Here is a 10634-nt window from a genome sequence, read left to right as displayed (position 1 = left end):
CTAGTCAGAAAAAAAAAGGCTGCCAAGGATGAGGAGCCCGAGCTGTGCACAGCAGGCAGAGATAGCTCTTTGGTCTCTGGATCACACTCAGATTCATTAGTTTCTGAATAAAAGCTGAAAAATGCTTTTATATGGGGGAGGAGATGCGGGTAGCTGTAAGTCTGCATGCTTCCAGTATATAGTGAGCAGCTCAGAGCTGCAGCCTGTAAATAGATGCACATATTTAACCTCTGAGAAGGGCTGTAGCTGTCTGCTGGAGTACAATAAGAATAGTAATACTTACCATTTAGAGTGTGCTTTCTATTTTCAGAGCTGTGCCAGCATTAGGTATTTTAATGTAGCCTGGTGGGTAATCTAAGCTGGTGGGTCATGATAAGCTTTCTGATTTCAGAGTGGGGGAAGCACATCTGAGCAAGTCCCCTGAGTGAGAGGAGGCTGAGACCCTCCCTGTTCCGACTGCAGGTTCATGGCGTCCTCAGCCCTCTCCCGGGAGAGGCTCTGGTGCGGGAGCTCGTCTCTCACATCTGACCACTGGAGCCCTCAGTAATTATAGCGGCATTGAAATTCCGGGCTAAAAACAGAAGTGTAGCATGTGCCTGTTCCCCATGTGATTCAGAAACCAGGAAATCGAAGGAGTCTGGCAGAGAGGAGAGGAGCGCGAAGCCATAGACACATCTCGTATTTGTTTCAAACCTGCTACGCCGGGAACTCGGAGCTGTCATCTACTGGAGCTGATTATGCATGCAGCAGCAGCGGAGCCTGATTGGGCGTAGTAGGACCTAAGGCGAGGGGGAGAGGGAGTGGGGAGAGAGTTGGGCTTGCAGCACCGAAATGTAAACAGTGCGAAGGCAGACGGAGCAAAACGCCGGTGGGCGCCGAGCCGCTCACCTCTCGCCCATTGCCCTCCGGGCTGGATGAGCAGGAGCAGGCACGGCGGGCATCTCCTGCCTGTGGATATCCATCGGGGCAGTCGGGATGCGCTAGCTTTCTCCAGCGCTGCAGCTCCGCCGTGCTCCGCACCGGAGCTCGGACGGGGCAATGGACATGAACATGAAGAAGTTCACGGTGCGGCGGTTCTTTTCTGTGTATCTCCGCAAGAAGTCTCGGTCGAAGAGCTCAAGCCTAAGTAGATTTGAGGTAAAATCCGCGTTAACTTGTTATACGCAGCGAATACCGTTACGTGCTGCTGACAGAGATGAGAGAGAATGCCTGCGTTTGCTGCTGACATGGTAAATAGTTAGAGGTGGTCTTTCCCTAGAGCTGCTGATGCTCACACCTGACGTTCTTTGTTTCCGTGTAATTCAGGGCTTTTCCTTGGGAGCCTTCAGTATGTTGCATAATATATTTAGTGCGTTGCTAAGGATCCTTTTATCAGCCTGGCACAGGGGGAGGGAGCTGATTCAGGACATCATGAAGTTGTGGGAAATACTTACGGATTCACTTAAATTAGCACAGATGGCACCATGACTTGCAATAGCCTCATATTTTAATCTTCCTCCCCTGCAAACGTATCATTACTTCTCAGTGCTAGATTTCCAAATAATCCATTTGCTAGTGTCTTGCATATCTATTGTATGCAACGTAGAGATTTTCTTGCTTATTTTTCCATTGATTCTGGTGCTTACACAGATTCTTGCATTCATCTTCTCTTCATGCATCCTGTTTCTTTCTTTCTTTTTTTTTTTTTTTTTAATAATTTATTTATTTTACTGTAAGAAGTTGTGTTCTTCAGAAGCAGGGGAGCAATGTCAAATTAAACCTAAAAAGGTTTGGCAGCATCAGGAGATAAAAAGCAGTTCAGGTCAGAGTTATTGGTAGATAGGAATGTGTGAATGGGGGAGAAGCAGGATTTCTGCCTCCCTTCCTTGGACCATTGTTCTTCAGCCCTATATTTGGAGCTGCGAACAGTCAGCAGGAAGTGAGATCAATCGAATAAATGTCAGTTTTATTTATGTTGTTCACTTTATCATTGCAGATAATCTGCAACCTCTGCATTTAAAATAAAGGTGGATGAGGCCTGATTCTCCTCTGGCACACATTTGTTTTACACTGGTGTACTTCAGCTGACCTCCAAGGAGTTACTCTGATTTGCACCGGTGTTCCCAGGAGGAGGATTAGTCTCATGCTGTGCGAATACATTTTAAAATGTTACTCCCTTAGTGTCCTATTTAAAGCAGTAGGTAATTGTCTAGACAAAGTTCTTCATATGTCATTGCTTAAGCAGGACAGGAAAAAAAGCTGAGTTTGAGGCTGATCTTTTATTCTTAACTCTTTAAAATCAGTTTCCTTGAAAAACAATTGGGTAAGATGTATCAAACTTTGTTTCATTCGTTGGGAAGTCACTCTATATATTTAAAACAAACAAATAAATGAAAGCTGCCATCAGTTGATCAAGCTCCCTCCTTTCACCAACCCCAAGTGATTAAGGAAAAAGGGTTCTGAGCCCCAAATTGCAAAGTCTATGCTGACAGAGATATTCCTTGTAATGCATTATAAATTCACCAGGGTCGTGCTGCAGCAGAGCCAACAGAAAGTAGAGTTTCTGAGTTGCATGAAGGAGTTCTCCTGTGACAGCTGAGGCTGCCAGTGCCAGAGTGCGATGCTGGGAGGGGAGGATAGGTTTTTGATACAGTGAAGTCCTACTAGATTTCATAGCTTGTCATTCGACAATGCCACAGTTTGAGAGAAACAGATTTCACCATGCTGAATATTTAACTTGCTGAATAATTGATATTCAATAATTCAGTATCTATGGTATTGTTTTTCCTTAGGTGGGTCGTCCTACATCAAATTTATTTTCTAATCTTAAATAATTTTTAAGTAAGTTGCTTTGAGAAGCATCCTGATATGTACCCTGCTGCACATGTAAGTTCAGAACATTGCATTCACTTCTCCCCTCACTCCCTTGACTTGGCAGTAATAACCAACTTTATGCAAAGTAACTCAGTGTTATAAAGCAACAGGGAATAGGGATTGTTCCAACCAGGAAGAAAAAGCAATTCATGAAATCTCTTCTGCTATTTTAAGTGTGAAAATCATCAGAGACATTCCTACTTAGAGGGGGAAAAACAAAGCATGAACATCAAGCCTCCTCAGGGATTTCTATTCCGGAGTACTTTTGTGTTTAAATTTGCAGCTGTGGGCTAATCAGTGTTGTACAGCCAAATAGAAAGTGCAAAGAAGTCTACTGGTAGAAAGATCTTGAGAAGTCATAATATTCTTCATCCTAATCGGTGGATATTTTACAGAGGCAGTAAAAAGGCATGGGTGGTTACCTCATGAAGTGAGTGAAATAAAAGGAAGAAATTTGGAGAGAACTCACGTGACATTGCTTTGCTTAGCTAATATACCAGGAGGAAGATACGTGTTGGTAGATGATGTCTGAAATTTAAATTTTAATGCTGTTTCTAAGTTGTGGAGGATTTTCTTTCAGTGTTCTTTTTGAAGGTTGATGAAAGGGGCTGAAGGCTTTAGGATAAATATTCCTGGATTCAATCAGTTCAAATTTTAAAAATACCACTGTAAGAATAGGTTCAAAATAATGTAACATCAGTTGTTAAAATAATAGGATTGGTTAATTTTTCTGCTGTAGTATTTTGCTTTAAATTGAGTTGCAATGAGCTTCATAACTCAGAGAACATGGATATAAAAGTAGAAAATGACTTGGCAAATCACAACTTGTAGTTTGACCTTTCCTTAGTCATTTCATATGCCAATATAATTGCTGTATCTGATACAACAAGATCATTGCCCTGCGTAGATGGCTGTTTCACACAGTTCTGCTAAAGAAGGCAGAGCACCCTGATGAAGAAGATATTGCAAGGATTTTTGTTTCATCTTGCCTAAAATGTATGCCATTTTTATTGTTCTGGGAAAACTTGGCTGAAATTTGAACTTCTTTGGCTGCACTTTCAGGTTTCAGTTTGTTATTTTTCAATATGGCCTGCATTGCCCTTCATTTATAAGGCATCTAGTGATGTAATTTTATTAAATCCACAGAGCCAAGTTCTGCCCTTCTGTGTGCACACAATTCTTATTGAAGTCAGCTGAAAATCCAGTGAAGTCAATGGGAACTGCATGTGTGCATCCGAGAGAGAAGGGCTTTGTTTATGGTTCTTGCTGAGTGTTGATGAACGTGAATATGAAACCGCCAGGAGAAAGTACACACAGCATGGCTGTACTAAAGACTTTGAACCTCAGTAGAATGCATCTTACGGCAGTGAGCAATATTCCTTCATTTATAAATTGAAAGTTAACTATGCCATTTCAATAAGCTAGAGAAAAATCTAAGCATGCAAATAATTTGATTATATTTATTCCAGTATGCAGAAGCCTTTCTTGCTTTTTTTTATTGTTATTTTTACTTCACTTATTTTTAAGGAAATGCCCAATTAAGCATTGCCATTGATGCTTTTCATAGATTTTTTTTTACTTTTGCTCTGCTTGTGTATTTTCAAATCTTTATTCTTTAATGCTTTCAATTCTTGTTTTGTCTTACTGCTAATGGCGGATCTAAATTCTACTTGGTGTATGTACGGGGCTTAAAGTCCACCAGAGCTTCAAATTAATTTGAAGCCTAGTGTCTGTCATCATAGCCACCTGCAAGAGGTGAGACCTCTAGTTGGTGACTGGAATGTGGTCCTCCTTGGGTTCCAAAGCTGTTGTGTAAGGAGTTGACACGACTATGAAGTCAGGTAAGGAGTAGTACAGCAGGACTGGCACTGGATTTATAATACTGTTATGAGAGATTTTCAGTTCTTGCCTTCTTGAATTTTGATTTCCCACTGCCTTAAGTTCCGGCAGCTTTAGGAAAGCATTCAGTAAAACTGAACTAGACGTCTCTGTTTGAACACTGGGCTGGAACAATAGTTCCCTTGCAAGCACTTGTGAACTCTTCTACACTTGTCCAGCAATATCATTCTTTATCAGTAGTGCCTCTTTTATTCTGCCTTCTCTTTTTTGCTTTTATAGATAACCGTCTTTCAGTCAAGTGCTAGAAAGAGGCAAGCTTAAAGAACAAAGATGAGAATTAGCAGCCCAAGATGAACTATGCAAGTTGCAAGTCCTGAAGTGGCTTTAGGACTTTTTTTTCTTGGTAATTATAATCTCTGCAATGCGTGTCCTTGCTACAGAAGTTATCAGGGCCATTGTAGTCTGATTTCCCCAGCTGCAGACGAGACTTTTATGAGGAAATGTTGCAATTCTTGTAATCTTGCATTGCCTGGCTAGGGGGAGGGAGAGCAAGGCAGGGGAATTGAGAGCTTGTTATCCATCAAATAGAGTCACTTTGAGGAACCAGGAAATCTTACTTTGGAATTCATTTTTATGACTTGCTGTGTCCTTACAGACAGACAGATCTCTGTTCCTCATGCTCTCCATTTGTAAGATAGAAATGATGATGACTGTCCAAATTCTTTAGCATAAGGCTACCTACTTAAATTGGGTTTTGTAGTAAGAGTGCACATTAATAAGAGTGCACATTGGTCTACATGTAATGAAGAAATGGCGCCATTTCAAATGAACAATATGTTGTACATCAGACCTGCTATGTGTTCCTCCCACCAAGTCTCAAATTAACGAAGCTGAGCTGCAGAAAAGGAAAATTAAACAGGAAGATTATAGAAAAATAGAGATTCAGGTTGGACATTAGGAAAAATTTCTTCTCAGTAAAAGTGATCAGGCATTAAAATGAGCTGCCCGTGGAGGTGGTGGAGTTGCTGTCCCTGAAGGCATTCGAGAAATGTTTAGAAGTTGTATGGAGGGATGTGGTTTAGTGGGAAATACAGGTGGTAGGTGGATGGTTGGGCTGGTTGATCTTAGAGGTTTTTTCCAACCTTGGTGATTCTATGATTCTATGACTTTCAAGCACATGACCCTGTGCCAGTATAAGCAGCATTGTTTGCATATGAAGGAAAGGAAGACCTTTTTCTAATGGCCTCTTTATTTCGAAGGACCCTATCTTGTCAAAGACCGATTTAGATTGTTACTTTATGCTCCATTTCCACCATGTAAGAGTCTGCATGATGTCTTGATCTGATGGTATTTGGCATGCAGTCCAGAAATGATGAATCCTGTCCATGGACTCTGTCACATTGATTCTGATATGTCACATGATTGAATACAGACTCCATTCACACAGCCAAGGTCTACGTCTGTTTGGACATAGAGCAGGGGTCTGATTTCCTTGTAACACTAGATGTCTTCATTTGATTGTGAAACGGATCCTGTATGATCAGCTGATAGACTGTGTGCTTGCATGCCTTATGTGGCTGGTGGTAACAGAGCAGTATGGTGAGCACGTGTTGGGTTCTGACCATGAACATGTGACAAAATGAATGAAAAGGGGAAGCCAGTGCCTCAACGCTGTGTCTTTGTGGCAGATAATGCCTGGAATATGTGGGCATGGATGTTCAGGAGGACAAGAATCTGAACCTGCTGAACAGGTTGGAAGTAGTAGCTGAGCCCTTGCCTAGCAGTAATTTAGAGTAAATTGATTTTATGCAAGTGGAAAGTGTATAATTTTGTTTTAGATTTTACCTCTCAACTTTATGTCCTGTCTGACCCTGTAGCACAAAAAGTCTATTTCAGAGAACTGAATTCTCCTGTGCTTATTTTTTATTATCAGTTACATTTGAATTGTCTTTTTTTCTGCTAGTTTCAGGAGAAGATTAGTTTTTTATGTGCTTTTTGCATTTGTGTTCTCACAGGGAACTGGAAAAGCCTGGCAAGTAAAATAGAAATCTGAACAAAAAAACCCTTATGTTTATTTACCAGCTTCTACCACTAGAAGTAGAACTACTTCTAATCTAAATATTTGCTAGCCCTTTTTTTTGTTCTCCTAGCAAGAGTTGTAGGACCCCATTTTGTGATGATTCTGTAAAAGTATTTGATGTTAAGAATGACCCACTGTACTGCAGTGAAAGCAGCAATTAGTACTGCAGTCAAAAGTGTGTGTGATGCCATCAGCTCTTACCAGTTATGTTTTTGCTTCATGAAGAACAAGTCGTGGGAGATGGGAAAGAACTGAAACATCAAATCCACCTTCTAACTTCTTGACTGATGATGTGTAAGGAAGCAAGCAGTGCATGTATTCTGGGTCTTTGCAGACAGCTGTCATTCACAGAAAGGGAAGTACTTGCCAGACTAGTGGTTTAGGATGTGAACTCCCTCACCAGCGGCATGCAAGGCATGGCTTTGGAGGACTGAAGGAAACTATGTGAGGGGAATTAGCTGTGAAATCTCTCTCACTGCATCTCATGGTGTATCAATACTTGTAATCAATACAATTATAGGATGTCTTGGGTTGGAACAGACGTTAAAGGCCATCCAGTTCCAACCTGCTGCTGTAGTCAAAGCTGCCACCCACCAGATCAGGCTGCCCAGGGCCCCATTGCCCCATCCAGCCTGGTTTTGAATATCGCCAGAGATGGGGCATCCACAACATCTCTGGGCAACTTGTGCCAGTGTCTCACCACCCTCTGAGTGAAAAAAAAAAAAAAAAAAAAAAAAAAAAAAAAAAAATGCTGCTAGCATCTAATCTAATGTCAGAATAAAGTTGTCTGAACTCTTTGCCATTGTTTTGAGAGCTATTATGCATTTTAGAGTTTGAACAGTGTTATAGTTTGTTTAGCTTAAGCAAGCATCTGCTGCCTGTGGATTGATGTTATGTGTGGTCAGTTAGGCATGAAAGGACCCCTACTCCTTGGTAAAAAGTGTTCCTCTGGAACTGTTGCCTGCTGGGACAGCAGCCTAGTGGCTGCCAATAAGGCAACTGGAGATTGTTTAACTGCCCTTAACCTTTATTCCTTTTTCTTTGCTGTGGTACCTGTACCATGTCTGTAGAACTGGGTGATCTAGGCTGTGTTTAATTTGCCTAAACTGTTTGAAAATACTGCCAACATCAGCATTTTGGCAGAACTGCTTTCACGGTAGGATACAGGAGAGCCTTGAGTCCTCCTCTAGCTGAACCCAGCAGTCTGCACAGACTTCTGTGTGCAGTGTACAGTGAATGAACAAGGTGGTCACAGTGAGAACTGTGTATTACAGAATGTGCTTTAAGACTGAGCCTTTTTGGAAGTGATAACACTGGCAAAAAAGATTTGTTCTTGGCATTTATCAATCCTGCCCATCCCGGAAGCTGGTACTTCAGTCCAACACTTTGACAGAAAAATAACCACTCTGACTGTTCATTAAGAGGCCCACACATTATATAATTTATACGCAAATTGGCAAGAACTGATAGAAGGCATGAAAAAAAGCATCTGTAAGATGCATATGATTACATAAGTAATTTTGCTGAAAAATAGGTAAAAAGCCTGGGTGAATATTTGCTTTTCTCATGGAGTTTTTTTTTCCTTTAGTGGAAATGACTGTTGTTTTACTAGTGAGTAACAAAGAAAATCCTGAAGCTATTCAAGTCTTCTCCACTTCCACACTGAGAGCAACTCACAGACAAATACTGTCACTTTGGCAGATGTTTGTCTCTAACCTCTGCATCAGCATGTCTCCATGCCTGCCTTTCCTGCACAAGACAATGTCAGTCTGTGACTAGAAAATGCCTGGGACTGCAAGTGAATGTTGTAATTGTGTACATCTTAAAGTCATCTGTCTAAATATGTTAAAACCTGTTTACTTGCTAGTCTACACAATACCTACTTTAATTCTATATGATTATGCATTGCAGTTCTAAGTAAACTGTGATTTGAAAGCAAGGCTTTATATTAGATTATTTCTATGAGGCAGTTCAAGACCATTTCATGTAACTAAACTTGAATTTTTGTACTAAGTGTGTGCAGATGTTAAATAGTACATGTTTCAGAGTTTTTTTTTTTTTTTTAAATAATATTCCATTATGTTGAAAAGACCTGAGGATTTTCCCTGGCAAGTAAAATCACTGGTCTTTTGAAATGAACTCAACATTTCACTAAATCAGTACTATCAGCATATGGAGATAGCGTTTTACTTACCTACTTCCCTCAGTTTCACCAGTGTAATTATAGCAGTGCCCAGGGGTTTTCTTTTTCTTTCTTGCTGTTGTCAGTGCCACTGATGCTACAGCACCCTGCCTTGCACGGTAGAGCAATTCAGTCTGTATTCACTTTTCTATGATAACCATGTACTGAAAAAAAAAACCCATCTATGGTATTTATTGCCTGATAGTGTGAAATGATTTTATCAGCACTTTTAACAGCACTCTCAACAACAGGTGTGTGTAATCTTGCAGGCAAATTTATCTATATTTCCTAGTTCGGAAAATCCACGTGGGACCTTAGGTTCTAAGGACATTAGTCCTCATTAGCAGTAATGAGGACTGTTGCTTCTATCCAAGACATGTACTACCTGTAGTCAGCGGGAAGGCAGTAATTTTCTTCTGATTGACTTTTTGAAAATATTCTTTCAGAATACCAGCATAAAGTTCACAGGCCAAATTAATTTATACAATTGATACCATTCTACTAAGGGGGGTAAATATACTTAGAAAAATCATGGGGATGATTTTTCCAGCTACTTGTTCTTTTCCTGCATGGCTTAAGCTTTTACTCATTCTGTAACAGGCTTATAAAACAAGCCACAACAGCCATTTGATTTATACTTGTATTTAAAGAAATGCTATAACAGGTAGACATCTGTAAAATTATAGCAGTTGTTCTTTGATAGCTTTCTTTTTATTCAGGGTTTTCCCCTAGAGTTGTAAGGAAGTTCTTAAGTTTTGGGCACAGTATCTCCATCTCTCTCATAATGCATGTTCAAATCAGTGGATTAAAAATGTAACCATTTCTAATACTATCTTGGACATTTCAAAAACAGCTTTTTGAAGAGCTTTATTTACAAAAAATAGGTCGGTCTTTTGATTCCTCTCTTTACCACTTCTTGTCTTATTTATGTCTATTTTTTTTCCCCTGCTTCTTCTTTAGTGCATATCCATTCCTCCCCATTGTTTTCCCCATGCACAAATATTGGTGATTATAATCCACCTCTAGGGAACTGTGGGCATGCTAAACAAAATTTAATGTGCTATACGGGCCACAGCCAAAAGAAAGCTTGCCCTTTTCCCTTTGCTTTTTAAATTCTTTTGCTAGTGTGACATTTGTTGGGATTGAGACAGAAAGAAGAACAGCGTGGTACTCCTTGGAGTACTACTATAGTCTGCAAGCACTTCTTTATTGTTCTGGTGACCAGAATGTTGTCACTGCCTGGGTATTTGTATCATCTCTTCTGGGAGGCATATCAACTCCAGTTTCCATCTTCTAGTTACTGAGGAGGAGAAAGTAAGGCATTTTGCCTTCCTTTTATATGATTCTTTCCTCTTGTCTTAAGGCTTTGCTTCCCTATTGTAAGAAAAAGTTGAGGACTTGGACATACTGTGCACTGATATGGAGACTCCCATGACTGAACTACAGAAATGTGGAGTCCCACACACAGAATACATACCCTAAATTGTGGGCTCCTGGTATTGCTGAAACTCTCATTTTGCCTTCTCAGATGTTTCCTCTGTAAGGTAGCCATTTCATTTTTTTCCCTTCTTCCAGTCATTCATCTGATTCAGCTGTTTTTTAATTTATGCTTTGGAATCAGGCAATGGGAATCACATATTTTTACTTTTCTTGCACTGACTCTGTTTTGGTTCTTCCCAC

The 10634-nt window shown here is 40.4% G+C and overlaps 1 protein-coding gene across 1 annotated transcript in view; it reads left to right on the top strand.

The window, feature by feature from the left end:
• Positions 1–669: 669 nt before the first annotated feature.
• LOC122192921 (ribosomal protein S6 kinase alpha-2) overlaps positions 670–10634 on the top strand; it is a 155318-nt gene continuing 145353 nt past the window's right edge. The window contains exon 1 of the mRNA XM_042893617.1: positions 670–1137. Coding sequence (XP_042749551.1) covers positions 1039–1137 — 99 coding nt within the window. The 5' untranslated portion in view covers positions 670–1038. The remainder of the gene's footprint in view (positions 1138–10634) is intronic.

This window comes from Lagopus leucura, unplaced genomic scaffold (genome assembly GCF_019238085.1).
Source record: "Lagopus leucura isolate 7727_CA_CO unplaced genomic scaffold, USGS_WTPT01 Super-Scaffold_73, whole genome shotgun sequence".
Classification (NCBI taxonomy): domain Eukaryota; kingdom Metazoa; phylum Chordata; class Aves; order Galliformes; family Phasianidae; genus Lagopus; species Lagopus leucura.
This window is presented reverse-complemented; position numbering and strand designations above follow the sequence as displayed.